The 27,891-nt window shown below is 55.1% G+C and overlaps 10 protein-coding genes across 10 annotated transcripts; 4 read left to right on the forward strand and 6 right to left on the reverse strand.

Annotated features, from left to right (window-relative positions):
* Positions 1-339: 339 nt before the first annotated feature.
* Positions 340-1,850, reverse strand: QBC33DRAFT_561387 (uncharacterized protein; the record flags this gene model as incomplete). The annotated part of the gene is made up of 2 exons (XM_060430130.1): positions 340-1,625; positions 1,700-1,850. 2 exons carry the CDS (start codon positions 1,848-1,850, stop codon positions 340-342), a joined length of 1,437 nt encoding a protein of 478 aa, XP_060281320.1.
* A 1,433-nt stretch (positions 1,851-3,283) lies between these two features.
* QBC33DRAFT_621706 (fungal-specific transcription factor domain-containing protein) lies at positions 3,284-6,403 on the reverse strand (the record flags this gene model as incomplete). The annotated part of the gene is made up of 5 exons (XM_060432818.1): positions 5,840-6,403; positions 4,612-5,753; positions 4,420-4,538; positions 4,096-4,330; positions 3,284-4,061 (listed from the first exon to the last, which is right to left on the reverse strand). Exons 1-5 carry the CDS (start codon positions 6,074-6,076, stop codon positions 3,284-3,286), a joined length of 2,511 nt encoding a protein of 836 aa, XP_060281321.1. The 5' UTR covers positions 6,077-6,403.
* Positions 6,404-6,471: 68 nt separating this feature from the next.
* Positions 6,472-8,535, reverse strand: QBC33DRAFT_545756 (Di-sulfide bridge nucleocytoplasmic transport domain-containing protein). Its single transcript, XM_060428596.1, has 3 exons — positions 8,300-8,535; positions 7,161-8,146; positions 6,472-7,069 (listed from the first exon to the last, which is right to left on the reverse strand). The coding sequence occupies exons 1-3, from the start codon at positions 8,403-8,405 to the stop codon at positions 6,704-6,706; spliced, it is 1,458 nt and encodes a 485-aa protein (XP_060281322.1). The 5' UTR covers positions 8,406-8,535; the 3' UTR covers positions 6,472-6,703.
* A 152-nt stretch (positions 8,536-8,687) lies between these two features.
* On the forward strand, positions 8,688-10,748 carry QBC33DRAFT_545759 (transcription factor iws-1). Its single transcript, XM_060428597.1, has 3 exons — positions 8,688-9,454; positions 9,529-10,007; positions 10,097-10,748. Exons 1-3 carry the CDS (start codon positions 8,936-8,938, stop codon positions 10,380-10,382), a joined length of 1,284 nt encoding a protein of 427 aa, XP_060281323.1. The 5' UTR covers positions 8,688-8,935; the 3' UTR covers positions 10,383-10,748.
* Positions 10,749-11,496: 748 nt separating this feature from the next.
* QBC33DRAFT_580001 (protein kinase dsk1) lies at positions 11,497-14,266 on the reverse strand (the record flags this gene model as incomplete). The annotated part of the gene is made up of 4 exons (XM_060431173.1): positions 11,497-11,937; positions 12,095-12,417; positions 12,539-13,329; positions 14,112-14,266. The coding sequence occupies 4 exons, from the start codon at positions 14,264-14,266 to the stop codon at positions 11,497-11,499; spliced, it is 1,710 nt and encodes a 569-aa protein (XP_060281324.1).
* Positions 14,267-15,599: 1,333 nt separating this feature from the next.
* On the reverse strand, positions 15,600-17,633 carry QBC33DRAFT_545771 (uncharacterized protein). Its single transcript, XM_060428598.1, has 9 exons — positions 17,454-17,633; positions 17,249-17,384; positions 17,002-17,180; positions 16,904-16,940; positions 16,779-16,846; positions 16,448-16,711; positions 16,272-16,390; positions 16,140-16,207; positions 15,600-16,081 (listed from the first exon to the last, which is right to left on the reverse strand). Exons 1-9 carry the CDS (start codon positions 17,532-17,534, stop codon positions 15,768-15,770), a joined length of 1,266 nt encoding a protein of 421 aa, XP_060281325.1. The 5' UTR covers positions 17,535-17,633; the 3' UTR covers positions 15,600-15,767.
* A 1,088-nt stretch (positions 17,634-18,721) lies between these two features.
* On the forward strand, positions 18,722-20,887 carry QBC33DRAFT_545777 (cytochrome P450). Its single transcript, XM_060428599.1, has 2 exons — positions 18,722-19,998; positions 20,089-20,887. The coding sequence occupies exons 1-2, from the start codon at positions 18,939-18,941 to the stop codon at positions 20,667-20,669; spliced, it is 1,641 nt and encodes a 546-aa protein (XP_060281326.1). The 5' UTR covers positions 18,722-18,938; the 3' UTR covers positions 20,670-20,887.
* Positions 20,888-21,007: 120 nt separating this feature from the next.
* On the reverse strand, positions 21,008-23,126 carry QBC33DRAFT_572087 (uncharacterized protein; the record flags this gene model as incomplete). Its single annotated transcript, XM_060430644.1, has 4 exons — positions 21,008-21,313; positions 21,378-21,674; positions 22,646-22,913; positions 22,993-23,126. 4 exons carry the CDS (start codon positions 23,124-23,126, stop codon positions 21,008-21,010), a joined length of 1,005 nt encoding a protein of 334 aa, XP_060281327.1.
* A 240-nt stretch (positions 23,127-23,366) lies between these two features.
* QBC33DRAFT_594127 (uncharacterized protein) lies at positions 23,367-24,674 on the forward strand (the record flags this gene model as incomplete). The annotated part of the gene is made up of 3 exons (XM_060431773.1): positions 23,367-23,369; positions 23,419-23,699; positions 23,737-24,674. 3 exons carry the CDS (start codon positions 23,367-23,369, stop codon positions 24,338-24,340), a joined length of 888 nt encoding a protein of 295 aa, XP_060281328.1. The 3' UTR covers positions 24,341-24,674.
* A 462-nt stretch (positions 24,675-25,136) lies between these two features.
* Positions 25,137-26,519, forward strand: QBC33DRAFT_561396 (glycoside hydrolase superfamily; the record flags this gene model as incomplete). The annotated part of the gene is made up of 3 exons (XM_060430131.1): positions 25,137-25,244; positions 25,294-25,382; positions 25,448-26,519. The coding sequence occupies 3 exons, from the start codon at positions 25,137-25,139 to the stop codon at positions 26,517-26,519; spliced, it is 1,269 nt and encodes a 422-aa protein (XP_060281329.1).
* Between the last annotated feature and the right edge of the window lie 1,372 nt (positions 26,520-27,891).

The raw sequence follows: 27,891 nt of genomic DNA on the forward strand, positions 1-27,891 counted from the left end.
TTTTTTCCGCTCCCGTCACCCCCACCCGCTAGCTGGTGGTCTATTATGGTGCCGTCCTGTGTCTATTAATACCAATTACCGCCTCCTAAGTTCATGCACTTAACCGAACGCCGCCAATACAAACACCGAACACCCGTTGTTGAATCCAACGAGTGGCGTAACCAACCCGTATATCTTCCCCATCAAAGAGATTGCCGATGGTCAGGTTTTCCCCCCTTGCCTTCCCAAAATGTTCCCCCGTACCCAAGAATGCATGCATGGCCATCACTCCGCAGCCTCCTATATAGATAGGTCCTACACATGAACGCTCCGGGGGCACCCAGAGCGGGGGCAAGGTCATCACCGCCCCGGCCCGTTGTGGGAGTACCTCTGTCCGTTCGCCCACATCGGTTCGTCCACCACCGTGGCCGTCAGGCTGCTCCAGTCCTCGGCCCCCGAGGCATGCGGCAGGCCCGGCCCCATGTGGCTGCTAGCGGGCCCCATGTCGTAGTACTCGAGCTCGGGGACTTCGACGATGGTGTCGGTGAAGCGTAGAGGGGCCATATACTGCGGGTTGGGGGCCTGCATGGACGGCACGTCGGAATCCCGATACTCGTGGCGGTGGGGCTGGGGCTGCTGCTGCTGCTGCTGCTGCTGCTGCTGCTGCTGCCGCTGCTGCTGGTCGAGCGGCGTCGTGTCCACCACCACCATGGGCATCATCGGCTGGGAGGCCGACAGGTGCGAGGTGGGGGAGACTTCGTCTTGGCGGCCGGTCGAGCCCAGCTGGCCCGCGGCAAGGAGGAGCGGGGCCGGGTGATGGGGGAACTGCGCCGGCGCGGGGTATCGTGGGACGACGTCGGCTTGGTCGTGGGCGAGCTGGACGAGCTGGCGGACGTTGATGGAGTTCTCGCTGAAGAACTCGAGGAAGTCCTGCAGCTTCCCGGGGCTGCCGTTCTCGAGGAAGCCGGGGGCCCGGCCGGTGGTATCCGGGTTCCAGCTGAAGCGGGGCTGGTTATCCCCCCAGACCATGGCGACGAGATTCTTCCACGCGAGCCAGACGTGGGGTTGGTGCAATAATCCGTATACGACCCGGGAATGGGTCCAGTGGTCCGGCTTCGTCATGCCGGACTCGAAGTGCTTGGAGACGTGGTCGAAGAAGCGATCCCTCGAGGGAAGGAAGGCGGCGCAGATGCCGCATCCCCAGGCGCTCTTCCTCTTGGTGTATACGACGACGTCGTGGGCGTGCGGACACGTGGTGCAGTTGTGTGCGGCTTTGTGGTGCTGGTTGAACGTGTTGGCGCCCCAGAAGACGCGGTTGCATCCGGGACAAGGGTACCTCCTGTACCTCTCGTGGAACTCTTCCTCGTGGCGCTTCCAGTCATACTTGCGCGCGAAGGTGGTCTCGCAGGAGGTGCACCAATATCTAGGTGCTGCCCCTGTTTTGCTGCTGGGTTGGGCAGACCCCCATGAAGCCACAGATGCTGCGGGCTGCGAGCCGACCGAGCTTATCGAAGTCACCGTCGAGAGGACGCTAGACCTGGACCCGCCCGAGGACTTGGAGCTGGTTGTCGACACGGAAAGGCGAGCTGGGTGGGCGTACTTGTCTCGTCCATCGTCAAGACCATCAAATCCGATATTTGAGTGCGCTAGCGGAAGTCAGAATCCCCTCTGAGATATGACAAGAAAAAAAAAGAGAGAAGCCAGCGACCTGACGACCTACCCGACTCTGCCGGTGGTGTTAGCCCTTGGCCTTGGTCCTGATAGACCTCTGTCAAGGCCCGCTCCAAGGCATCTTTCGACACGCCCGACTCCTTAAACTGACGCAGGGCGGCAGCTAGACCGCCGGCAGAAAGGCCTTGGAAAAAGGCCATGTGAAGGCGGCCCGCTTCCCGTGAGCTACCTGGAAAGCCAGCGGCGACAGTGATGAGGACGACGAGGCGTTGCACGCAAGCGAATGGTGAGACTTTGAGCGGTGAATCTTTGACTTTGGCCGCGCGGGCGCGCGTATGTGCATGGGCGATATCTTCTGACGGGATTTGGATTTCAAGGAGAGAGAGACATGGGGAGAAGCAGGACGTAGAGAAAGGAACAAGAGAGATCGCGTGTGTGTGTGTGTGCGTGTACGGAACGGAAGGAACGCAGAAGAATTTGGGAGGATCAGCGAGGGCAGAGAGAGAGAGAGAGAACGGATCGCCGCGAGGGTCAATCCGGCCGACTGGGCCAGAGTTAGGATTGGGCAATTAGGATTTACCAGGCAGTAAATCGGGGCGAGGGCTGGGCGGATTCTCCCACCTGAAACGAGACCAGGGTCATCACCCGCTGCGATGCCCCCGGTCGTCAGGGTTCAAGTGTTTCGAGTGGCGGAGGCCGACCAATGGCAGCGCGTCAAGCTACCTCCAGCTAGGCCAGCTCGACATCCCGTTGGTCGTCTGTTTACGACCCCCGCAGAGACAAGCTAGTCAGAGGGGGTGCCGCTGAAGATGGCTGGACGGGGCCCCTCATTGGATCAACCTACCCAACACGATCCCATCTTGTTTCGAGAACCCAGAAAGGTGGCGGGCGGGGTCAGTTCACTTGCGCTCTGACGCGATGATTGCCTTTGATCAACAGCCATTTGGGGGAAGTGGAGTCGATCAGTTAAGGTTGTTTGGCGAGGATATCCAATATTTTTTGCCTTGTTTCCCGTCGGGAAGCAAGTAAATGCATGGAGGTATGTAGGTACCTAATCTGTATACCTGCTTACATGTGTACTATCCAGGGTACCTTTAGGTACCTAGGTACCTAGGTACAGTACCCACGTATGGTTGGGGTGCCCAAGTAAAATTGGAAGGTCAAAGCTCCCCGAGTACGCCGACACGCCGACACGGCAGACCGACCTTGAGGTTCCTCCAAGTGACTTTTCCTGCCTGTGCCTTTTTGGTATCTAGTTGGTATGCTCTAGCGCCAAAACCCCTACCACGCCGTGTTTCCTGTGTGGACCTCACCAGGCTCTGGTGATAGTCTAATCCGTCCATGTAAATACATACACTACTGATACGATGTTGTTTCTCTGTTTCCCTATTTCCCTTTCTCCTTGTTCTTTTCTTCTTCTTACTCTTCTCTTCTCTTCTCTTCCTTGTGTTTGGTGCGGAGGAGGGGAGGGGGAGGGGATTCCCCTGCCAGCCAGGAAAGAATACCTCAGGTAGTGCAAGAAAAAAAAAAGGAAAAAAAAAGAAAGAAAAACCCCGGACCCCAGTATCCATCCGTATTTGGAAAGGGGGTAACCAAGGTGTGAGGAGGAGGTCCACTGTGTTTCGTCGTTATATCAGATCAGCTCGAATCCCGCCTCCCTCAGCAACGGGCCGCTTGGGATCATCGGCCTCCCTTGCATCGGGAACGGCCAGAAGAGGGGATTCTCCACGGGGTCTTTCATAAGCGGCAATGGTTCCCTGGTGGTCTCGCGCGCCTCGGCCCGCCGGTCGGGCTGGGGTGGCGTTGGCGTGGCGCCCCAATTACACATGAAATCCTGCTCGTTGAAGTTGGGGGCGAAGAAGTTGAGGCTGCTGGTGACCGGCCTCGTCGACCGCCCGTCGTCGGCAACACCTTCGACCTTCGGTTCACTCTTGATGTCGACGTCGATTTGCCACTTCTTGGCCAGGTATCGCAGGATATTCAGCGCCTGCTCTGCAAAGTGGTGACACGGGGCCATTTCTGTAAGGTCAGCAATCCCCCGGCTGATTGCTTCCGCCACGTGCGGCTGGACCTTGCCCTGACCCGGTCCCGGCTGGCCTCCTTCGGCCGCCTCGTGTGATCTGTCGCCTTGCCCCGACGACGATGTCGAAGTCGTTGATGCCCCGACGGCGAGGTGCATGATAGACGAGGTTAGCACAAAGTATGGCACGAACGAAGGCGTGCGCCTCAGCGTATAGAGCTGCGAATATGACCGCAGGAGGCCCTGGATGGCGTCGGCGGCTTGTGTGCACACGTCGCGCGGCGTTATGCTTGAGCCGATGATGCGGAGCTTGATTAGAGGCCGGAAGAGCAGCAGGATGGCGAAGTGATAATACATGCTGGAGGTGACGGGCGCGATCAGCGAGAGATCCCTACACAGCAAGTCAAGTAGGGCTCGTTGCTTACTGTGCGAAGAGGACGGCTGGTGTGAAGTTGTGGCCCAACCGTAAGACCTCGGGGATCTTGTCGTACCAGTTCAGGTACTGCGTGTAAATCTTGAGCAGGTCCCGACTGGTGAGCGGTCGGCCAGGAGAATGGAGTATGTACAGCGACTGGTGAACAAGCTCGCTGAGCTCGCAGAAGCACTTGTACACAGATCGTACGTTTGACGGCTGCTCGCACGGTCTCTGTAATGGAAGGCCTGGGAGGGTAAAAATCGTCAGCCTTCGGCCCCGGTTGCCCCTTCAGCTGGAAGCTAGGAAGGAATGGCCGGGGGTCGCCCCAACTCACCATCGTCAGTGTAGGGGATCCACAGCGACGCCTCTATATCATCAATTATGGCCGGCTTGGGCGGTAAGTCGGGGAAACATGATGTCTGCGGGAGGGAGCCAGTCGCTAATGACCATGCGCTAAGTACGGCATTCGTCAGCGAAATCTTGGGAACCACTCCCCTGGCGGCAATTGGGCCGCGACCAAACTCACTGGTCTAGAGCAAAGGCCCCCCAGAAGGTAGCCGCCTGGACGGCGGTCTCGTCCTCGTCACCGCTGTCGCCAGTGACCTGGTGCAGGCCCATCTCGATCGCCAGGCGTATGCTCTGGCCAGCGTAGTACCAACTCTCGGAATCCCGTCCACAGCTGGCCTCCCTGATGGACATTATGCCCAAGGCCTGGATAGTGGTGAGCTTGTGGTGGTCCTCCTCTTGGCAGAACAGCCTCTGGCTCTCCTTGAAAAAGTGATCGCCCGAGGTGTACGGGTCGTTGGGGTTTGCGCGCGTGTTTGGTTGGCTCGAGAAACGGCAACCCAGGGCAAGCAGGGCGTTGACAAGGATGGAAGAGCAAAACCTCCCACGGCCGTCTTGGAAGTCCCTGAGGAAGTGCTCCTTGCTGAACGAGGCAAAGGTCGGGTATTCCCAGCAGAAGTAGAGCGCAAGCAGGTGCTGGACCAGGTTGAGATCCGAAGTGATACCCGTCCACGCCCCGGCAGGCACCTTCAATTCTGGCAGCTCTGGCGGAAGCAGCTGCTCGATCATACCGCCTGTTGAGTTGGCTGGCTGGTCTTGGCTCTCGAGCCAGGAGCCAACTTTGGACTGGCGACCGCCCCTGACGGTTTCAGAGCCCCAAGCCCTGCCATCTGGGTGCGAGCTGCTTCTTGTAGAAACGGTCTGGCTGTGCGAAGAGAAGGGATCGGCCCAGGGGCTGTTGTGGTCAGTATCCTGGCGGATGCCTTGAGGGTGCTGACTAGACACAGGGCTGACGGCGCTCGGCCCAGAGCCCAGGCGTGCGTACGAGCTTGCTCCAGGACCTGCATAGCCACTGGAGAACCCGGTCGACGGGTTGAGAGCACGGTTGATAACAGGAATCGCACTTCCTCCAGATGGCAGCGTCCCGTCCAACCACTCAGATATGCTCTCGACGCTCTGGCCACTTCGCAGACGCGCCAACACCTCCTCCCACAGGTTGGGCTGGACGAGGGCAGCGAAGACGGAGCCGCTGTTGCGTTGCTGGCGCCTCAATTGCTCGATCTCGTGGCGGAGGTTCTCCTTCGACTGGCGGACGGGGATCTCGTAGACGCATTCGACGTCTTTCTGGGACTTGCACCTGGTGCATGGTCTCCGGCCGTCGCACTGCGCAAACGCGACATGGCCAAGTCAGGATACAGCACCTCAACCGGCGAGGGGGGCGAGGACAGGTGGGTCGGTGCTGTACTTACCTTTGCGCGCTTCTTGCGACATTCGGTGCAAGCATTGGGGGTGACGACGCCCAGGCCCCGTCTCCGTTTGGAATAGCCGGGCGGGTCAGTTGATATGCCCGACGAGCTACCTCCCGCAGGCGGGATTGGCACAGGTGCGGGGGCGGGCTGTGTCGCGGGAGCTCCGGGACCGGAAGACGCGGTTTGCGGTTGCGCTTTGAGAGTTCCGGACGAAGAGTCCTCCTCCATGGGCTCCATGCTGGAGCTTGACAGCACCGCGGCAGAGGCTCTCGCTGCGAGCCCACACACCAAGGTGTGTTTTCATGAACCTTTGACAGACACGTGCTATCACCGTCGCGTGGCGGAAAAACCATCAGCCAGCGCAGCAACGAAATGGTACGGGCACTGGCGAGATAGGGAGAGGGCGGGGGGTTGGAAAAGAAAAAGGGAAAAGCAAAAGTTTCCAAGAAAGGCCGGGGTCGGGTCTACAAGGCTAGATCGCAAATCAAACATCGAACCAGGAGATGATGGCCCGGGGCTAGAAGGCAGTGGGAATGGATACAATGTATCGCGCGGTTGGGTGGGTCTCGTCGGGAGTGGGGGGAACCCTGCGTGGATCATGCAATCTCCAGATAAAGTCATTTAAACTCGCCGGGGGAGAAAAAAAAAAAAAAAAAAGGGAAAAATAAGGTTTCTTTTTTATTTGCACGGTCGCATCGTCCTGCTTTGCATGCGAACCCCTGAACGCCATCCAAACCAGCCCAGCACCCAGCACCAAGCATCCAGCTGCCCGTTCGCATTGTGTACAACGTTTGAAGCCTGAAACCCCCCACCAACCTTTGCTAGCCGTGATACCTAGCCGTGATAACCAGGGGCTTCCTCGGGTTAATAGCCCTTGCTGGGGCTTCTTGAACCCTTCGTGGGACTACGTCCTCTCTCCCCTTTGCTTGGACTCCTCCTTCCTGAAGGCGTCTGGGGCATGATAGCTTTCACCTCTGGCGAGTTATCCGTGTCGGTAGCCTCGGCCGCAAAGATCTCTCGTCTAAACCGCCGCGGCGTTTGACCGATAGGCGCCCATATGTAAGCCTGATGTGAGTCGTGTTGCGGCGATGTCAGCATCGGCGGTGCTGCTGCCTGCGATGGGAACGGATTGGCCACCTTCGCCGGCTCTGAATAGGATGCATCGCGAAGCTTCCCAAAGCCAATGTTGTTCGCGAGGATTGCCACCAGGAGCGCCGAGAGAATGAAGCCCTAGATGAGATCCAGAGTTAGCATAATGTAGATACGGGTTTAGGAGAAGCCAAGATTGGGACGAGTGTGTTTGTCATGGGGTAAGACTCACCCAGGCCTTGAGACTCATGACTCCGACAAACTCGTTGATGATTTCGGCAACGTTCCGCGCCGACACCTGCACCTTCATGACGCTCGACGGATCTTGATTCATGCAGGCTTCCCATTCCTCGCAGACCTTGTCCAGAGCCGGCAGCCGCTCGGACTTGGGGGCACACCTGTTCTTGGTGTATTCGTGAGTGCATGCCTGCATCTCGGCCAAGACCAGGGCGCGCGCTTTCTCTGTAGCGTTGGCGAGGTCGGACCGCATCATGGAAATCCCGCTATAGATGAACCACAGGAACCCACCAACCAGGACGATGTTCACAGCAAGCTGCACCCACCTCGAAAGGATGGCGGGTACGCTGGGGTTGTTGCCGATTGCCATGAGGAAACTGCCGAACCATCCGGGGCCTGACGAACTCCCCTTCCTGCCCTTGGCCGTTCCCTTGCGCATGCTTCCCGTCGCGTCGGCCTCCCAATCGCTGTCTGAACCGTCCGAATCATGCGATACCCTATGGCGGACGCTTCCGACATCCTTGTCGCCTACCTGGCGTTTCCGCTTCCGTATCCTGTCTCTGAGCTGGATCTCTGCCTTGCCTCTGGGCACCTCGCCCCTTCCAGGAGCGCGAGCCCCGACCGAATTCTTGCGGTGGAAGAGCGCCCGGTTGGCTGTCGAGGGGGTGATGGTCATCTTAGCAAAGTCGTCGGGACGGTCGAGATCCGGAGTATCAGGCGGCATCTCGGACGTATCGGTCATGGCGGGGCTCGATTCGGCGCCGGAGCACTCCGAGTAGGCAAGCTCGTCGACGCGTTTCTGCGGCGTCGTGAAAGCCGGGTTGCGAAAGGGCGGTGCCGAGAACTTATTCTGTATTTGAGGATTGAATAAGGAAGAATGCGGAGGCTGCGGCTGCTGCTTGGAGGGTGATCTGCCTGAAGTCGCAGTAGCGAAGGGATTGGGGGCCTGTTTGCCATATTTGGACGGCGTATTGAACGATGCTGCTGGCAGAGGCTTCTTGTCAGCTGGTGCCACATCACGGAATTAGGTTTGACATTCTGGGCGCAACAAGTGCGCTCAGTTTGAAGACCTCCGTCGTGCATTGTATGGAAGCTGCCACATTATTCGGAATGGAAGGCTTTTTGAGAACTCACACGTCGTTTGTCCTCGTGATATTTTAGCAAAAGGACTGGACAAATCCACAGGACCTTGGTTCTGGTATTCCCAGTCCATGGGACCTTCAAAAGTCCGACGATTCATGACTTATGTTGAGGGCAGGTCTGGGAGGTGGCTGTAGACAGTGGTGTCGGGGGTGGGCTACATAACATCAGACACTCTGGGAGTGTCGAGATGTCATGCAATCTTTCTTGGACAGCAGTGGCCCCCAGCGTCGTCGCTGGCAACAAAGGACAAAGTAAACAAAAAACTTATTGTGGCCTGAGAAATGAGGCACCAAGGGTGGCGGATTTCACTCGGCGGATAAAACAAGCCTGATTATGTAAGATACAGTACCTAGGTACCTCTCTCTCTATGGCCGTGAATGGTAGCTGGTCGTTTCTCAGCCTCCAAAGAAACCGATTTCCATTCTTCTGATATCCACTCTCTCCACGCTGGACAGCCTTTAAAAGGTCTACCGATAATATACGATAAACTGACCTGCTACTTTTGGGCCCCGTCACCGAGTTTTTTTCATTTTCATCCTTTCCCTCGACGCCCGCCCGATCCTCTCTCATTCTCCATAAGAGGCAGCTCCTCACATTCGCCTCATCGCCCCGACTGCAATCTACAATATGTCTGACGCCGAGTCGCCTGTAGGCTCTCCCGTCGAGCCTACCAATGCTCGCGAAGAAGAGAACCAGACGGAGAATGTCCCTCAGGAAGATCCGGCAGATGGCCTCGACTTGTCTGACAAGGATTCCGACCTCCTGTCCGAAATCGACGAGGATCAGTTCGAGGATTACGAGGAGAGACCTGTCAATATCGACGAGGACATCGCGAAGACTCTGAAGGCAGCGAAGAGGAAGCGGACCGATGGGGAGACGGCCAAGAAACCCAAGGAGGGACGCAGGGCCAAGAAGCGTGCTCGTGACGACGACGACCTCGGATCCACACTTATCGAGGATACCGAACGGCGCCCACGCAAGGCACGATCTGATGGCGAGAATCGGCTATCGACTAAACCGACGTCGCAGAATCAAGAAAACGAGGAGGAGTTAACCCCCGAGGAAAGGAGGAGGAGGGCCTTGGACCGGGCTATGGATGCCGCCATCAAGAACCCCACCAAGAGGAGGCGGAAGAAGGATGAAGTCGTACGTGGCTTTGCTTATGCTGATGAGAGTCTGAGTGGAGAAGTCCAATGTTGCTAACATGTGTGCCAACCCAGGACCTGGAAGACGAAATCGACGAGCAGATTGCGTCCATCAAAGTGCGCATGGAGAGGGCTTGCGTTGCGGACAACGACGCCAGAGAAAACGGCCAACCCGCGGTACACAAGTTGAAGCTTCTCCCAGAAGTCACCGCTCTGTTGAATCGTAACACAGTCCAGGACGCTGTGCTCGATCCGGAGACCAACTTCCTTCAGTCTGTCAAGTACTTCCTCGAGCCCTTGAACGACGGGAGCCTTCCAGCGTACAGCATCCAGCGCGACATCTTCACGGCCTTGACCAAGATGCAGGTTGAGAAGGAGGTTCTGCTCAGTAGCGGAATCGGGAAGGTTGTCCTCTTCTACACTCGCAGCAAGAGACCCGAAGTGAGCATCAAGCGCATGGCAGAACGCTTGCTTGGCGAATGGAGCCGGCCCATCCTGAAGCGGACCGACGACTACAAGAAGCGCCACATCGAGACGCGAGACTTTGACTATGTGTACGTCAGCCTCTGTCCACCCCAACCCCTTTTTTTTCTCCCCTGCTCCGGTACAAGAACACACGAGCTGACCCTTTTTTCCAAAACAGTGCCGCCAAGATGGCCCAGCGCCAGGAGGCCGTCGCCGGGAGCTCGCAGTTCACGCTGACGCAGCGGCCCGCCGTGGCGCTGTCCCGCCTCGAGGCCGAGCGCGAGCGCATGCTCGCCCCCGTCATCACCAGCAATCGCGCCCGCCCCGCCGGCCTCCCCGCCAGCTACACCGTGGCGCCCCGCAGCACCTTCGACGGCACCCGCGGCCCCGACCACCGGCCCATCGGCGCCGGCGGCCTGGAGGCCTTCAGGAAGATGACCCAGAAGGGCAAGGGGAAGCGCTAGGCGGGACGACTCTGGCTGGCTCACGACGCGTGCTTTGTTTGGTTGAATCCCCGTTTTTGGTCGTCTTGAGAGGAGGGTGGGGTGGGGCAGGTTGGCGTTGGAAAGGGTTTGACGGCTTCTTGAAACAGATGTGGACCTGATGAATGGACAAGCCATCACAATATCAAGATCTCGCTGAGGGCGGCCTGGTATTTATTCATCTTTCTCCCAAGCACACACCTGTTGGGAAGCCTGCAGGTCCGTCACCCAAGATTATTAGCACGACGACCCTCTTGTATTTCTACCGCGGGTCCTCCTGATCATGGAGCCCTGCCTGTCAGTAGCCAGGGTCAAGTCAACGGGACATCCATCATAAAATTCCTTTCAGTGTTCCAACATCCTAAAGACGTCGCCGCCTTAGACCTTATGTCCGAGACCCCGATGTTTATTATCTCGATGCGGTTCATGTTACGTGTCTAGTAGTCATCCTCCTTACCACCAGTTGGAGACTTTCCAAACCCATCCATCCATCATCCATCCACCACCGTGTTGGAACGTGGGTCTCTCACCTGCCCCCCCAAGAAACACGGGCTCATATGTCCATGGCGGCACTGCCTCGCTGGAGAGTAGCAGGCGACACAGGAATGCTTCCCTATGGACAGTCGAAAATATAGAAAAGCACCAGTCCCTTCTACCCGTCCACTGACATGAGCGAAAACACGGGGCGCAAGCATAAGTGAAGAGTGACGGTGTAGAACAGAAATCTTTCCGTGATCCAGGCGTTAGATATTGAAGAATGTGGTGGGGGTCGCCCAGTGTCTTTTGGGGGGGGGGGGAAGCCCAGGCCATGCCACCTTCCTCCAAAAAAAGGAAAATAAGGGGAAGGAGAAGCTCGTTGCAAATAAGCTGATACCACAAAACCCCCCCGAGTGAACGCCACGGGTTAGGGGTTTGAAGTGATCGTTCCTGTCTTGGGGATCTCTGCTCTCTGCCCCCCTCCCTCCCTCCCGCAACCGACAGAAAATATCATCTAGACATGTCTCGAATCATTTGGAAGCGCTGGCTACGTTATGCCACCCCGCTGCATCACACGTAGCCAAGGCTCATCCACTGCCATGCCAAAAAGGGGAACGTCTTAGCGCTTCCTCACTTCGCTGGCCCACCCCTCTATGCCCTCGCCCCGACTGCCGACCTCCAGCCCTTCTATTCGGACGCTCTTCATGCCCGGCGTGTCGTCGAGCCAACCGTGGCTGGCCATGCCACCGGCGTTTGCCCGCTTCTCCGGGACTAGCTCGAGCATGGGGGTCAGGAAGTCGGCGGTCCGTTTTGCCTCCTCCTCCTTGAAGTGGTATTTCTCCTTCAGAACGTCTGGGAGAGCCCAGTGGCGCAGGCGGTGGATGTTGCGCAGTTCTCCCTTCCGGTTGAAAATCTCCTGCGACCATTTACCCGACAGGCAGAGGGACTTTGGGAACGGCCCCAGCAGCTCTATGATTTGTGCGATGTGGTCGTCGTCCTTGCCATACTTTGTTCCCGACTGTGGATCAAACAGATAGTCGCCCGTGATGAGTTCGAACACCTAGGACCACCGTCAATCAGCTACTGCTCGCCAATGCGATGCTGTCCGAGAAACGCAAAGTTAAGGCGCAAGACACTGGACCGGTACCACAAACGCGATCAAGCGTCGTGGTTGGGGAGGGGAGAGCGGAGTGTAGGCTGGGGAAACAGCAACATACCATGGCGGCCATACTCCATACATCTGTGCTAGCCCCCCATTTCGCTCCTAGGATCACTTCTGGCGACCGATACTGTCTGGTCTGGATATCGTTTGTGAAGTGATGGTTCACCCAGCAAGCATTGCCAAGGTCTGCAATCTTGACGCTTATGATATCAAAGGCATGCATGTCCTCGGCTTTCCTCTTTTCGCCAATCGCGGAGGCGCCCGTTGACTTGTTGAGAGAGATCCCAGAGACCTCCTTGGTAAGGATGTCCGCTGTCTTCTCCCGCTGGTTCTGCTTGTCCTCTCCCGGTCTCGGTGATGGCTCTTTCGACATGCTACCTGTGATCCATCGTTAGCCGACCAAGTCCCTGTCAGAGAAGATGTCCCCGCCCGCTAGAGTAGAGGTCTGCTCCGGTCTGGGAGCAGAGAAGAAGATACGCCTAGAAAGCTCAAAGCTTACCTTCGTGCAACATCTGACCAAGACTCTGATGCGAACCTGGCGAGGGAAAGAGCGACGAGTGGTTGAAGGTCGCATTAAGGGGCGACGGGAGGGGCTGGCTGCCGGTAATCAAAGTCCTTCGCCTGCGTCGGCCATTCCGGTTATTGTCTTTGTCACCCGAGTCGCTCTTAACAACCTTCTTCACGATCTGCTCGACATCGCCGATCTCAATCAAGACGTTCTCGGGCTTCAGGTCGGTGTGGATGATGCCGCATTCCCGGTGGAGGTAGTCCAGACCCAGCAGCACCTGCTTCGTGATCTGTTTGACGAGGGCCATGGGGATTCCTCGGTGGTTCCACCTCTTGATCAGACCCAGGAGATTCTCCCCCAACACCTCGAAGACCATGCAGACGTGGGTTCCGTTGGGGCCCTTGTGCTCAAACGAATCCAGGAGGCTGACGACGTGCTTGCGACCGGGGTGGTTGGGGTTCGCCTGGACGATCTTATTAAGGAGCTTGATCTCGTCGATGGCGGTCTCGGTGTAGTGGGCGGCGGAGCGCACAACCTTCAGGGCGACGTGCTTTCCGGTGCTGTTATCCCTTGACAGCCAGACTGTCGAGAAGTGGCCCCATCCCAGCTTCCGTATTACCGTGTATTTGCCGTCTTTGAACTTCTCTCCGACTGTGACCGGGTGGTAGCCACCTTTGCAGTAATCTTCCGAGTCTTCTTCGTCGGCTGTATTCTCGGCGGCGTCGTCGGGGGAAGGGGACGAGGCATTGGAGTGATTCATCGTCGAGGAGAGATGAGCGGCTCTATTTCAGAAGATGGTTGTAAGCGGGATGCAACGCGAGTAGCACAGACATGGGGATTCCAGAAGGGTAGATCGGTGGGTGGGAGATCGGGTCGCTGCGGCGCCATTTGAAGAGGCGGTGGGAAAAGTAGCGGGGTTTTTGGGCTAGGAAGCAAGTGTCCCCAAGGCCAAGCACTCGGCAGCATTTAATGATTAAACATGGCAAAACGGAAAGGGAACTGGGAAACCTTGACTTGAGCATCGTCTTCATTGTGAAGTGTGTGAAGGTCGTAAGATGAAGCTCAGGCAGCAGTGAAGAGGACAAAGCAAGATTGAGCAGTCGGCACGATTCAAAGCAAACTGGCCAGGGCTGCTGGGTCGCGATAATGGTGAATGGGCGTCAAAAGTGTTGATTAACCTGGGAATAAGGCACAGAGAGGGAGGGGAATTGCAGCCACTAGCCACACAACAAAGCACTGCGAAGCTTTGACCCTCCTCAGCTTTTTCACTCAGCCGGTCTCCGCTCTTGGAAAGACGCTCAGGCCACTCCCGCCACAAGGAGGCGCCAAAGGAGCATGCTTGGCGCGCCCAGACCTTGGGTAGGGGTAAGGTAGTGAGTGTCCTCTATCGCGCCCATCTTAAAGTGGATGGAGGGGCCGAGTGTTTGTGCATATACGCATAAGAATGGAGACATGCGCCTGATGAGGATGGAAATTGTGATAGCAAGGGGGTCAGGGAAGGCAGAGCCGCCTGGGTGTGTGACAGAGGTCGGCGCATATATGAGTGCCGTCGAGGAACACATACCCTGGATTCGAGTTCTCGGTTGTGATGATAGGCTTGAGCCCGTCCTTCTTCCGCTTCTTGATCAGACCCGAGGCGCCATTTGCGGTTCCAGCAGGCTCAGCGCCTTGTTGCGATTTCTGTCCCGTCGAGTCTTGAGGAGATTGCGTGCCGTTCATCGTGTCCGTAAATGTCTATGTCTAGCGGGAAACAGATGGCCAACGACTGTTGATGTCTCCTGTTTGTTCGTCGCTTGGTCAGCCTCGATAGATGGCTCGTAGGGTTGTTTGGGAGAAGAACGGCAGCATGGGCAGAGACGGTGGCTAAGCTGCTGTCTGGATTTGGCGGCCTGACTCGCTAGACTGCGCTGGCTGTCTGAAACACTCGGGTGCCGCGCGCAGTGATTCTGGGTGGAGGTTGGTCGAGGGAGGGAGAGAGGCAAATTTCCTTGTGCTGCTGCGGCGCAAAAAAAAGCGGCCACTTGGAGGGGTTCTCGCGTACCTTCGCGACGTGGCGCACGGGAACGAGGCAGTGATCGGGAATGTCTGATCGGATGTCTGAGGTCGTCTTGTGAACAGTGTCTGATGGCGAGTTCTAAAATAGGGGGGGAGGCCGATATCAGGTGCGGATCTAGACTCTGTGCTCTGATCTATCAGATGTCTGGGTCAGCTGGGGCAAGATGGGAAAATGGGGGATGGCGGATACGGACGCGACTGTGGAGGCGGCGGGACTCGGAAGCGACATGCTCATTCACCGCGCAATAGCTCGGACGGTATATATATAATGCTTGATGAATGAGACATACGTAGGAAGGAAGCAGAATGCACAAGAAAACGAGCAGCGACAAGTATGACAGCCACGGAGAAGGAATTGGCGACAAGGGGAAGCTCTACATAGTAGGTAGGTAACCCGGAAAGGGTGGGCGAAGCAGAAGGCCTGGCTGGAGAGCGTGGGGTGGGGGAGTAAGCGCGGCAGTGCTGGGACCTTCCAGCCTCCATGGTGACATCCTGGTTTGGTAGAAGGAAGTGGGAGAGGGAAGTATCCGTAAAGGCGTATGAAGTACCCACATTTCTCAGAGATATAATCCGGATTAAATACGGATAGATGACGTAATTATCTAACTAGGGAACAGGTTCTACTAGCTGTACCACGGGAGAAGGAACTTTAACAGGCAACTCTCTGCAGACATAGGCAGGTTGGTCGTGGCCAAGGGTTCTGGCTGTAGCAATTGTTAACGGGCTGGCGTACTACTGCCAGGTGGTTTCACATTTGGCAGGCCGCAACAATGGCAATTTAGTGTAGCACTTTGGCCATGGCCTGTCAAATTTTTCTGCCACCATGCCATGAATTCCCCCACTTGGCGCGCCCCTGTCCACGAAGCATCTTGCCTAATGCCCCACGGAGCATTTCCGGCAGAAAACAAATTGACGGCTCGCCGCCGGTCCGGGAGCACAGACTTCCTGCCCACGGCCCTCGGCCGGAGCCGACTGCTCATGCTGGCAGAGAAGTTCCCTTGCAAAGAGTCTATCCCGCGGAGTTCTATAAATATAATATTACACAGGCGAAACCTGTTTGACTGCACTACTCATGTTGACTCAAGAGAAGCTTCGTTCGGCAACCGCAAACACTGAGGCGAACAGGTTTTTCCGGAATCCCGAATGAGTGTCACGAGTCCTCTTTTTACCACTGATGATATTGTTTTTGCTTTTTCTCCTCGATATCCATCAGCTCAACCACATCGGAATCGCCGGCGCGGGGCATGTAAGACACCGAATGTGTGACGCTCTTCTGGATCGTATTGCTCGGGAACGCATTGCTCTGGAACGGAGACTTGACGACGTTGTAGCTTCCGGCCTTGTAATCGGATTGGTCGGTACTGCCAAACATGTCGGGGAAGACGCGGCGGAGGAACGCTGGCAGGCACGGCATACAACAGCACATGATCGAGACATTGCATTCGATAACACTGTAGGTTGCCACCATGACGTTGTTGTCTTGGCCATACGAGTTTAGCCTTTCAGTTTCCGAGTTTGGGCCCTTCTTCCAACTTACATGTTGGGTTTGACGTAGCAGAATACGTGACCAGACCAGAAAACCGGACGACGCTTACAACCGTGATTCTATCGTACTGTGAGCTGTGCAACATTGGGATGGGGGTAGTTGTCTTCATAGGCCACCACTTACATGATACCAACGCTGATCATGAGAATCAGATAGACTTTCTTCTTCTTCCCGAGCTGCAACTTCAGAAGTTGTGGAACCGGCAGCGCCAGGATCCACAGATCAGTGGTGATGTTTATGGCCTCGGGCCACAGTCAGCAAAACGTCCCTTGTTTCGGCATGATTGAGTTCCCCCTTACCGAATGAGCCCACCAGAAGGCCGTGTTGTGGTAGCATACGCCCTCCCCCGTTCCAGCCCAGTTCGACCGGGCATACTGGACTGGGACACAGGCGAGAATCGCGGTGATGGTAGTCGTAACCATGAACAACATGCAGTGGACTATGGTGCCAATACACAACATCTGGGTTCCTCTGCCGGGGAACACGCGCATGAAAAAGCATATTATGGCGACCTTCGTCAGGATGATGGCTGGAATGTAGGTAACTTGGGTGATCCAGGTGTACTGAGAAGTGTTAGGTACACGCGCACCTCATTCCACGTTCGCGTTTCTCTTGGTGATGGCGGCTTACCTTGACGACGTTTGTGATTTGTTCTGGGGTCAGCGTCCAGATGTCTTTGCCAAATCCATCGGCCATCACTATTTGTTTTGTCAGCACATATTCATGTCGAGGAGCAATGGGTGACATGGGCATACTGAAAAACTCGAACGCATCCATGGGAACGGAAGAGACCTGTAGTGCAAGTCAGCAGATGCTTCCCGGGTTTTTTTTAACCATATCGTCAAGTTCCCACCATGGCAAGGACGGCGCAGAGGTCGGTCCATTGGTATTCCTTCCGAACATAGCACTCGTACATCCTCATGAGAACAAATGCGAGGGCGATGGCAGCGGATACCGCAGTCGCAATAGGCGCAACGAGACTCCTGTCTCGGACTGGCTCTTTGCAAAGCGTCGCCGTTGCGTTCCTGGCAGCTAATCAAGGGCAAAGGTTAACCTCAGGGGGTGGTGCAATGCGGCAATATGGGGGGGTTCAAACACACCGAGTCCTTCAACGACTGTACAGGTTCCCATTGAACAAATCTCGACATCGCCCATCAATGTTTGATCCGCGCATATACACTCAAAGTCTGTGGGATCGCACGATGACTCCTTGAGATGTGTGGTCAGGCAATCGCTCTACCAAGCATGATTAGTTTGTTTGTTTGTTTCGGTGCTTGTCCCCGCATCGACAGAGGCTCAACGTACCGCACAGGTCGGCATAGTCTGGGCCTGGGAGAGAGCGGCCAAGCCCGTGATGGCGAATACCGCCCATAATATCAGCCTCATGGTGGTTGCTCTTCTTGTTGCTTCACCGGACTTGATTTCGAGGGCATGTGGATGATGTCTCGAGAATCGATGCCTTCGATATATGTTTGTAGCGAGCCGTCACCCGCATGGTACGTTCCCCTTGGAAAAAGGAAAACTCGGCTTGTGGCGAGGAGCTTTGCGGGTCTTCTTCCTGGACTGTATCAGAACAACCAACAACGTATTGCCCCTGACAGTATTCCATGTATACCGGGCGCCCACAACAAACCCCATGTGAGCTCGACACCGGAAGTCCCTATCGGAGCTTGCGTTCCCAAGGTCCCTGGATGCGGGTTTATGTTGCCGTCGCCACCCACCAATCATCAAGGCAAATGGCCGCTGTTGAGTGGTAATTATGTACCGAGCTAGACATCTTGGCTTGGTCTACGGATCGGCCCTCGTATCTTCCTTCGAGCAAGGGGAAGCTACCATACACGTAGTACACCACCCGCTTGAGAGTTATCATAGTAAGTGGTTGTCTTTTCAAGGGGGCATGAGGCAGAACTGGGACATCAGGTGGGTTGGTAGTCGGACGCCAGCGTCGCGAGGCTGCCCAGGTCTGGAAAGTGTCCGAGGCATCAACAAATCCGAACGTATGGATTGCTCCCACACCGCATAAGAAACCCCTTACATGTGTGTTTATCGTTATTCAAATTTCGTTTCGATACCCTGGCGGCAATACCAGCCCCCTGGGTCTTCGCGCAGTGATCGACGCGGTGACTAATGTAGACTACGAACGTAATTCGTCTTTGTATGCCTACCGGAATAGTGGCACGCTAGCGACCGTTTGAACGCCAGGGCGGGCGCATTGGGACAGCCCGCAATTCCACTTGAACAAGAATCGCACAGACGGATTTTCTCATAATACAGAACTTATATTCAGGTCGGATATCCGGGTCAATGGCCTTTTGGAGAATGAAAAACGGCCAATGAGAAGAACACACGTCTCCAAGATGCCATCTTACCAAGAGGGGCTGCAAGAGGGAGGATTTGGAAGCCTGTCACTTCTGCTACACTACTAGGTAGTACCAACTGCGAGTTCTTGATCTCGAGGGCCAAATAAAGTGGGGCGTGGCACGGGTAAGGCGCCCTAAGGGCTCGGGGAAGCTCTACTCTTTCACCTGGTAATTAACGATTACTACACTAGTGCATAGGTAAGTCGGCGGCCAAGACAAGTGATAAGTGATGAACACCACTGCTACTCCAGACCCTGGGTTTGTATTGTGTCAAATGATTAGTGGCCCATACCAAATCTGCAATGGGCAAGCGATCTTGGGGAAAAGCAGGGGCCTGAAAGACATTTAAGGTAGAGAAGAAGACTCGGTGACCCCGGATTTGCTTTTCATCTGACTGTGCGTGGTATGCCTATCTTCGGGCTCTAAAGACATGTATTGGGACGCCAAATTTCTGGGCCTTGGCCTCCTCAGTGCCGTCATAATAGGCCGCCTGATCAGCCTCCTCATTAGACGCTCGCCACATCCCCTTCCACCGGGACCCAAGCCGGCACCTCTGATCGGAAATATCCACCAGTTGCCCAAGAGGCTCCAGTGGCTTCACCTCTACCACTGGAGCAAGAAGTATGGCCCCGTGATGCACTTGAGCATGGGGGGCCAGCCGTTGATCATCCTGTCCACACACCAAGCCGCGCACGATCTTCTCAACCGGCGAAGTGCCCGGTACTCTGACCGGCCGCGCTTGGTCATGGCTGGCGAGCTGGTCACCAAGAATATGCACATGCTTATACGTCCATACGACGAAAGGTACAAGCTACATCAGCGGATGGAAGCGCCCCTCCTCAATCTTCGTTCCGCAAGCTCCTACCGACCGCTCCAGGACATGGAATCCAAACAGCTGCTCTTCGATGTCCTGGGAGAGTATGACGAGTTTGGCGAGAAAGGCGTCGACTTCCACCACCATTTTGAGCGCGCAATGGCCAGCACCATCTACTGCCTCAACTACGGCTACCGCCTGAAGACGGGCTACGAGAAGGAACTCATGGATGGCAAGCGTGTGCAGGCCGAGTTCGCGAGGACCGGCCAAGTCGGGGCCTACCTTGTCGACTCGTTCCCTTCACTCAACTACTTGCCCAAGTTCCTGGCGCCTTGGAAGAAGGAAGGGGAAGAGCTGTATGAGCTGGAGCGACAGCTTCACGTCGGAAACCTGGACAAGGGTCTGAACAACCGGGGCTGGAACTTTAGCAAACACATGAAGCAGTCCCCGGAGGGCCAGGACATGCCCACCGAGGAACTTGCTTTTGATCTTGGGATTCTTGCCGACGCCGGCCTGGACACTTCAACGGTGGCTCTGGATTGGTTCATCGTCGCCTGGATCACGTCTGGCTCAAGCTGGGTGGCGAAGGCGCAGCAGCTCCTCGATGAGGTGGTCGGTAGGGATCGATTGCCAACCTTTGAAGACCGCCCAAAATTAGCATACATCGATGCCATTGGTGAGTTTTTCCCCCCCCTTCTTCTTTCCACTTTTCTTCTTTTCCCAATCTCCAGTCTCCAATCATCCGCTAACCAACTCCTGTTGGCAGCGAGCGAGACCCTGCGCTGGCGCCCGGTTGTCGTTGGCGGAGTGCCACATTTCACCAAGACCGAGGACAACTACATGGGATACCACATCCCGGCCAACTCCATTGTGCTGCCAAATGCCTTTGCCATTACCCGCGATGAATCCGTCTTCGGCGAAGACGTTGACGCATTCGTGCCTGAGCGGTGGCTCGTCAACGATGGAGACGCAGCAGCAGCCAGGGAGCCATCAATCGACGCGTGTGGGTTCAATGTGACCGCCCTCAAGGACCTGCCACACACGGGCTTCGGATTCGGGCGCAGGATCTGCACCGGCCGAATCATTGCACGCAACCAGTTGTTCATCGAGATGGCGCGCGTGCTGTGGGCCTTCGACGTCGAGGCTGGAATCACCGAGTCCACCGGCGAGAGGCACAAGGTTGACGATATGGCTTGCACCGAAGGCTTCGTGACCGTGCCCAAGCCCTTCCGGGCCGTAATGCGCCCAAGAGGGCAATGGGTGCGAGACGCTATTTCGCAATCTGGCACCACCCATGGGTTGGATCACTGTGAGATTCTTAACCAAGCTAGGAATGGGCGGGCCTGAGAAGGCTGGGCACTTGCTTGACTCTGGGTGGGGGTTTGGGGTAGCTATACTGCACCATGGAATTGTACAGTACCATCAGTCCAACACAGAGTCAGTCAGTGCACCCTGCCACCTCCTCAGATCGTTCCAGAAGCTCGAGAGAAGCTCTAGATACATACAATGACCTCCCAAGTTCTCGGGACTGTCGGACTAACGTCCCTCTGTGCTACTCCGCTTTCTTCCTAGCCTCGCCAGCCTCCTTCTTCTTAGCGTCGCCAGCCTCCTTCTTCTCGTCTTCCCTGGCTGGATCCTTCTGGTGATCAATTGCCTCTTTGTACCTCTTCAACTCATCCAACTCCTTAATTCTCGCCATCTCCGCAGTCTTCACTTGCTCGCGCAGATCCTTTGGCGTCGTCTTCGTCGATGATCTTCGTAGCCTCCTCGTTGATCCCGGCGGCGCTGATGATCTGTTGCCGAATCAAGTCCACGACCTCTTTGTAATCCTTCTGCCCGAGGTGGGCGTAGACCCTGGTCCGGATCACGCTTCGATATCGGCCTTCGAGGTAAGTCTGCGTCGCCTCTTGCGCAACCTCTTTGAGCTTGTCCGGGGTGACATCTGGGTCATCAGCGCGATATACCGGCGCATGGCCTCGTACATAGCGTCGCTGCTATGGCCGTCCTTCTCCAGCTCCCCGGCCGTCACGTTTCTTGAGATCTTGATTCTGTAACCTGGACTTCGTCGACCCCCTCCCGGATGCGCTCATTGATGGGCGAGACAGATTCGAACGTTCTGATAAAATGTCGGACCTCGTCACGGATTTGCTGCAGCTGCTGCTGCTCTCTCTTGTGCGTGTGCGCAACGTAGGCGAGAATGAATGGGACGGCAAAGGTAATGACCAGTCTGACAAACGACCCTGGTATCAGTGAACCGTCCCCGGCATTGTTGGGGTTAAGAGTCTCTGCGCCCTCGACCACAACTCCCGAGCCGGCGGGATCGGTGGAAGGTGGGACCTTCCCGTTGAGTGTCTTGGTTTAGGGAAGTCCGCTATTGTCGAAGTCGGTATGGAATTGAATGGTGTAAGTCTTCCCGGTTGGCTCGAACGAGACATTTCCCTCCATGTCAATCGTGTAAGGGGTGGCAGCTGTGTCTTTGCCCAGATACAGTCTGTAGTCCTGTAAGTTGTGGCCATTCGGTAACTACTGCTAATGATTATTACTTACTTTTTAGAGTTACTATAGATCGTCACGAGCTGTTGTGTCAACTCCCGTGGTTCCGTTCTCCATGTCGTTAATGAGTCCGCGGTTGACTTTGTCTTAGGTAACTTGATGGAGGAGACTTGGCGAGTTGGAAGACTCATCGACTTTTTGCGCAGATGTGTGGAGACAGCGGTAATGGAGGATCCGTGACGCTCTTGCTTAACAGTCGCTTCGACGCCATTTCCAAGGGTAGCGGACGACATCAACGACCCCAAGAAAATTAAGGAAGATGGGAAGAACTTCAAAGATAACCCTGCTCCGTGAGAGCCGATCCACTGCTATTACCATGCAGCAAGAACAACAATCATGCCAAGCGAGGTCGTGAAATGCCCTGGCGGTTGGGGGACAGATATATCATCGACCCAGACGCAAGACGATTGTCCCACTTGGAGCTCGTATCTTAACGCTTGACAACCCGTTCTCCCAACGTTACTCTTCAGGGCATGAATCTGACATGAAATGCAGCAAAAAATGATGTCAGGCGGGCTGTGACCCGTCGACACGTTGAGGGACTTAGCCCTATGACGGTGTTAGGAAATGAAAGGCGAAGGCGACGGGTACACGCTGATTGAAGTTGGATAACCACATAGCCACCCTAGGTAGAAAGAATGGGGATCGTCCTCGCTATTACCCTGGTGCTTCAGGTCCTCAGTCGCTGCCCTTCACCTTGGAGGAGAGCTATAACTACTCCCCCAGCTTTTCCTTCAGTGACAGCAGGTGCTCCATCTCTACTTCGACACAATGAGCCACTCGCGACACCGCTCCCTGTCATCCTCCTCGCCCCTAAGGGGAGCGCTGGGTCCTTTTCGCTTCCAATACGGCTGCTCGAACCACTCGGGCCAGAAGCCGCCATACTCCCAGTCGATGATGGCGTTGATTTTGAGAGTTTCGGGGTCGACGATGACGTTATGCTGCCCCAGATCATTGTGACAGAAGACGTAGCTCCCTTTTTCAATATCGGACTTCGGCTGCCAGCAAGTGTGATGCTTCCAGAACCGGCTGTGGACCCTGTTGAGAGCACATAGCAGCGTTTGACCTGGCACGCCAGGGGTGTCGGATCGGAGCGACTTTTAGCGTAGCAACGTGCTCGAGCAGCTCCTCGGTGACCACCTGCTTCTGCTCCTCAGTGAGCTGGGACATGCTGACCCCCGGCACGAGTTCGGTGCTGAAGTAGAAGGCCCCGTCGTCCTTGAAGGTGTGCTGCAGGCGCGGGAGCGGCATGTTTGTCTTCTCCCGGAGGTACACCAGGATCGCGGCATCCGTCTTCCATCACTGAGGCAGACAGGCGGACGGTGAGAAAACAAGAGATTGAGTGGTGAGAGCGTTGAGCGGCAGGGTTTTAGGAGCTCGTCGCGACACCTCTAATTGCTAAGACGTGGCGTACTTGGTCTGCTGAAATGGCGGGTAGGGCAGTCTGTGGCGGCAAAAGCCCTGTCTCCAGTGTTTGTGTTGCAGGATGCCATGGTGGGGGAGGTCACAGGAAGCGATACGAGTCTGAACACCGGGAAGGCAGGACGCAAGGCCGAGCCCCTGGGAGAGGGCATTCGCTGGCTTGTCCGATAGCGCTAAGAAGAGTCTCGATTTCGTTCGCGAGGGTACAGACATCAACCCCACGGCACTCATCCGAGTCGTAGAGAACAAAAAGGAGGAGTGCGTGAAGAAGCAATGGGTTCTCTACACCAGCAGGTCGGGAGACAAAGTCCTAGTCCGAGGCGTCCTGAGCAAGGTGTGCGACTGGCTCGACAAGTTGAAGGATGTGGGAGATGCCGCGGTCCAGCTCGCCCCCGGACATGCGTCTATTCCATGGATTGCTGTGAAAACACTCTTGCAGGCAAGTGGAATCTTATTCCCGTGAACTCGAGAAGATTGCCCGGCTCTCACCAAGCCAAAAGACGATGGCCGTGATGATTCTACGATGGACACTGTTTGCCGTCCGCCCTCTCCAGGTCAAGGAACTAGCCGAGGCTCTTGTGGTGTCTGGTGATGATCTAGAAGAGTACCCTGAAGATGATCTGCCGGACTCATGGCAGGACGGGTTCGTTGACGAAGACTACGTCAGGGAAATGATCCTGGGCAGATGCGGGTCCCTGCTGCAGCTAAAATCGAACTCGGCTGAGGTGCCCTTGGCCGACCACACAGTTCATTTTGTCCATTTCTCGGTCAAGGAATACTTGTCAAACCTCTCCAGCAACGTGTCTCCCAACCAGTGGGCGGCAGACCTTGGCTTGGCGCATGCGGCGGACGAGGAGATCAACCTCTCCCGCATCTGTTTGCGTAACCGCACACTGAACCATATGGACAACCTCACGCTCAACATCAGTCGGCGACCCTCCCTGCTTGCCGTCACCCCCAACCCCAATTCTAATTTGTCCGCCTTGAGAGCGAGAAGTGCCATCTCGGGCTCGTGGACTGGCCACTACGAGTACTTATCCTGATGGGAGAAACGACAGGAACCTTTCTTCGTCGACATCCCGTCGCAACCACCTCAGGGTTCGCGGCCGTGCACATTCGCGAGCAGCAACGAGGATATCGTTGGGAAATTCCAGTTCCATGGGTTCGTCGACCCGATTGGTACCGTCTGGTTTGTCAAGCTATATCAACGTCATGGATGGCTCTATCGGGGGCAAGTGGATCCAGGAACGAAGACGTTGAGGGGGACGTGGGGGACAAATAGGAAACTCAGGTTCGGGACGTTTATTCTAACGCAGAAGGAAGACTGAACCATTCTGAGGAGCACTGATTGCTTCAACCTGTCTTGGCTTTGTTGTTTGCAAGCCGTCCAATTGGTGGATAGTTACCGGCTAAAATTCATCTACGCCGGAATCCTTTTCTCCGCCTGGTCGGCGTATTAATTACCTCGTCTGCATTGTACTTCTGCGGTGCCACCATCTCCGTGGCAAATATATAGTCCGCAAATTCCCAGGCCAATTTCTACTAATGCAAAGCCAGCGAAGCGCCTCTCGTGGTAGGAAACCAAGCTGGTAACATTCTCCAGCTTACATTGTGAGGGCGACTTTTAACATCTTCCAAAGCCTAGTATCACAGCTCTATCTAACCTTACCGATTATTGTTGGCCCTTACGCTATACAAGATGGAAATGCTATGGCTAGTTGCGTTTGGCTTGCTAGTTGGCACGTCAGCCTCTTCAGACCATGGTATGACAACATCGACCCTTGCTGTCTTTGCACCGTTCTGAGCTCAGCATTACCAGAGGTTGGAAAACTGCCTGTCATGGGTTACGACACCTATAATGCATTTGAGGCAGATTTCGATGGCGCATTGGCGATCGAGCAGGGGCGACTCATGGAAAAGTACGGCCTAGTCGACGCGGGCTATGATGTAAGAGAAGTTGTCCCTTGGCCGGCATATGCTAATGTCATTCTGGCAGACCTTCATTCTGGACGACTTTTATGCCCTTGAGAACCGATCCGAAGACGGCGAGATGGTCGCAGATCCTGTCAAGTTTCCACATGGGATGTAGGTAGCTAAGACACAGCAGTAGAAGGAGCATTGCATAGCAGCTGACCTTGGTTTCCGCGTAGGCTGAACTGGACAAAGACAATGAATGGCTTCGGAATCTCGGGCAGTGCCTACTCCTCCAACGGCTACAAAACCTGCGCAGGTTACCCAGGCTCGTACGGGCGCGAGCTCCAGGATCTCGAGACGTGGCGTTCCTGGGGCTGGAGTAAAATGGTCAAATATGACAATTGCTACATACCCTACGATAACGTCACCATGGAGAACCAGTACGGTCGCTTTAAACGCATGCAGGATGCGATCAACGAACTCGCGGCAAAGTACGGGGAAAAGCCGTTTGTCTACTCGCTCTGCCAATGGGGATGGCAGGGACCTCATAACTGGGCACCCCGGATCGCACAGGCATGGCGCATCGACCCAGATATCAAGCCGTTTTGGGCGGACATTGCGAGCATCCTACATCTTGCTGCTACTTCCTCTCTTCTAACAGACCATTACCGCCACGCAGATCTCGACATGCTCGAAGTCGGCAACTCCGGACAAGGGTCTCCGCCCGGGAACCTAACGTATTACGAGCAGCGAACGCACTTCACGGCATGGGCATTCCTCAAGTCCCACCTCCTGATCGGCACGGACTTGCGCAACGCCACAAACCAAACCCTCGAGATCTTGCTCAACAAGGACATCATAGCGATCAACCAGGATCCCAACGAAGGCGCCGCCGTGGTACCGTTCCGGATCGGGAATCAGCCAGACTACACGACGATAACCTACAACGCCAGCTCTCCGCCGGAATACTGGGGCGGGAACTCGTCCTACGGCCCCGTCTTCATGATCATCAACACCGCAGACGAGAAGCGGGAGATGCAGTTCAACCTGACCGAGAACTGGGCGGTGCGCGCGGGCAGGAAGTATACCGTGTACGACATGTGGCTGCACCAGGACGTGGGCGTCGCGACCCGGGAGTGGCGCGTCACTCTCGAGCCGCACGACGTCGCGGCACTGCTGCTAAAGGACGCGGGTCCCGAGGGCGAAGGCATAGATCCGCCGTGCGCCCCGCCGTTCTCCATCTATCAGTGCACGTCGACTAATGGGAGTTACATATACAACGGCTCGCTGTTGAAGTGGGGTTGGTAGGGGGAGTGCTAAACACCACCGATCGAGCGATGTCGCATATAGAAACGCCTTTTGCTTATTGGGTTATCTGTGTTTCAAATGCTTGACGTCTGGCTTTCTCATAGCATCCCAAGTATGCCAGGCGAGCGATAAAGCTTAACAAGAGGCTTCCTCAGGCCCTCCCTGCAGTTTAAGCGATGGCTGTGTTAGAGAGTGCTCTTGCTTACCGCAAGAACTACTAACTAGGGAGTTAAAGGAATACACGCTCATTCACTATGGCGCGCCATTGTATTTCTATTTCTTGATAGGCAAGTTAATTTGGTTAAAAGCCAAGGGTTTTATTTATATTTTATAAAGATTACTTGATAAGTCTAACATTAAACCCATATATTAAGGTAACTACAATAGTAATGACTAAGCAGTTTGCTAATTAAGCATTGTAAGTGACTTATTGTAAAGTTATAAAGTAGCTAAGTCACGTGATAACTATTTGCTTTATAATTCGCATTTGAAGTCAAAAGACTTTCCTGTCAAAGACAACCCTAACCTTAAGTTTAGGGTAGTGACGTGGTGAATGGAAAAGGCACAGGCCGCTTCAGGCTAGGATGAGTCAGCTTCGGACCGGATTTTCTGCGCTTCCATATAAGAGCGTGATCAGGGCCTCAAATTGGAAGATTATCATCGGACTTACACGGATTTACAAGCAGCACTCTTTACACCTTAGTTATTTCGAAGCTTTCTACGCAATAATACTTGATTTACCGCATTCCATTCCTTCCTTACGCCTTCAATTCAATTGATCACGCCACCGGCGTTTTCCTACCTTACTTACACGACTGGATTTGGGCACTACCGCGAGACGTAACGGGGCTGATCAGAGTCACCTGACTAGTCACGTGCGCCAGAGGTAAGGAAGAAGCACAATTCCATCCGCCTGCCAGCCGATCACGTGGCTACTGCCGTTGGGGCCTACGCCTTAGCAGCAGTATACTACTTTGAGAGGTAGGTAGGTAGGTGGTTTTGTGTCTCTCCTCCTCAGTAGCCTTGCAAGTACAAGGTAGCTTTGCAAGTCTAAGGTAGCCTTGTGTCAATGCTTGCGAGACTGCAGGATAGAGTAAGAAGGTACAAAGCAATGCTAGCACTGTAAATAATAATATTGGTTGGAATTTTACTAATCTCTACTCTCCTCAATCAAAGACAACGTTTGCTATATGTATGCAAGTGAAAACCTTGTCCTTGCCTTGTATAAAGATTACTTGATAAGTCTAACTTTAAACTCATATATTAAGGAAACTACAATAGTGATAACTAAGCAGTCTACTAATTAAGTATTATAAGTAACTTATTTGTAAGACTATAAACTAGCTAAGTTACAAGATAAATCCTTACCTTA

The sequence above is a fragment of the Phialemonium atrogriseum genome (assembly GCF_030411735.1).
Source record: "Phialemonium atrogriseum strain 8032-3 unplaced genomic scaffold QBC33scaffold_21, whole genome shotgun sequence".
Classification (NCBI taxonomy): domain Eukaryota; kingdom Fungi; phylum Ascomycota; class Sordariomycetes; order Cephalothecales; family Cephalothecaceae; genus Phialemonium; species Phialemonium atrogriseum.

Bases quoted from the DNA above. Each gene is read 5' to 3' on its own strand.
- QBC33DRAFT_545771 (XM_060428598.1), bottom strand. From the start codon at position 17,534: ATGAGGCTGATATTATGGGCGGTATTCGCCATCACGGGCTTGGCCGCT. The intron at 17,385-17,453 runs GTACGTTGAGCC...CATGCTTGGTAG, and splicing joins AGACTATGCCGACCTGTGCG to AGCGATTGCCTGACCACACA. The intron at 17,181-17,248 runs GTGTGTTTGAAC...GCCCTTGATTAG, and splicing joins TACAGTCGTTGAAGGACTCG to CTGCCAGGAACGCAACGGCG.
- QBC33DRAFT_545756 (XM_060428596.1), bottom strand. From the start codon at position 8,405: ATGAATCGTCGGACTTTTGAAGGTCCCATGGACTGGGAATACCAGAAC. The intron at 8,147-8,299 runs GTGAGTTCTCAA...CTCTGCCAGCAG, and splicing joins ATCACGAGGACAAACGACGT to CATCGTTCAATACGCCGTCC. The intron at 7,070-7,160 runs GTGAGTCTTACC...GATCTCATCTAG, and splicing joins TCATGAGTCTCAAGGCCTGG to GGCTTCATTCTCTCGGCGCT.
- QBC33DRAFT_545777 (XM_060428599.1), top strand. From the start codon at position 18,939: ATGTATTGGGACGCCAAATTTCTGGGCCTTGGCCTCCTCAGTGCCGTC. The intron at 19,999-20,088 runs GTGAGTTTTTCC...TCCTGTTGGCAG, and splicing joins AGCATACATCGATGCCATTG to CGAGCGAGACCCTGCGCTGG.
- QBC33DRAFT_545759 (XM_060428597.1), top strand. From the start codon at position 8,936: ATGTCTGACGCCGAGTCGCCTGTAGGCTCTCCCGTCGAGCCTACCAAT. The intron at 9,455-9,528 runs GTACGTGGCTTT...GTGCCAACCCAG, and splicing joins GGCGGAAGAAGGATGAAGTC to GACCTGGAAGACGAAATCGA. The intron at 10,008-10,096 runs GTACGTCAGCCT...TTTCCAAAACAG, and splicing joins ACGCGAGACTTTGACTATGT to TGCCGCCAAGATGGCCCAGC.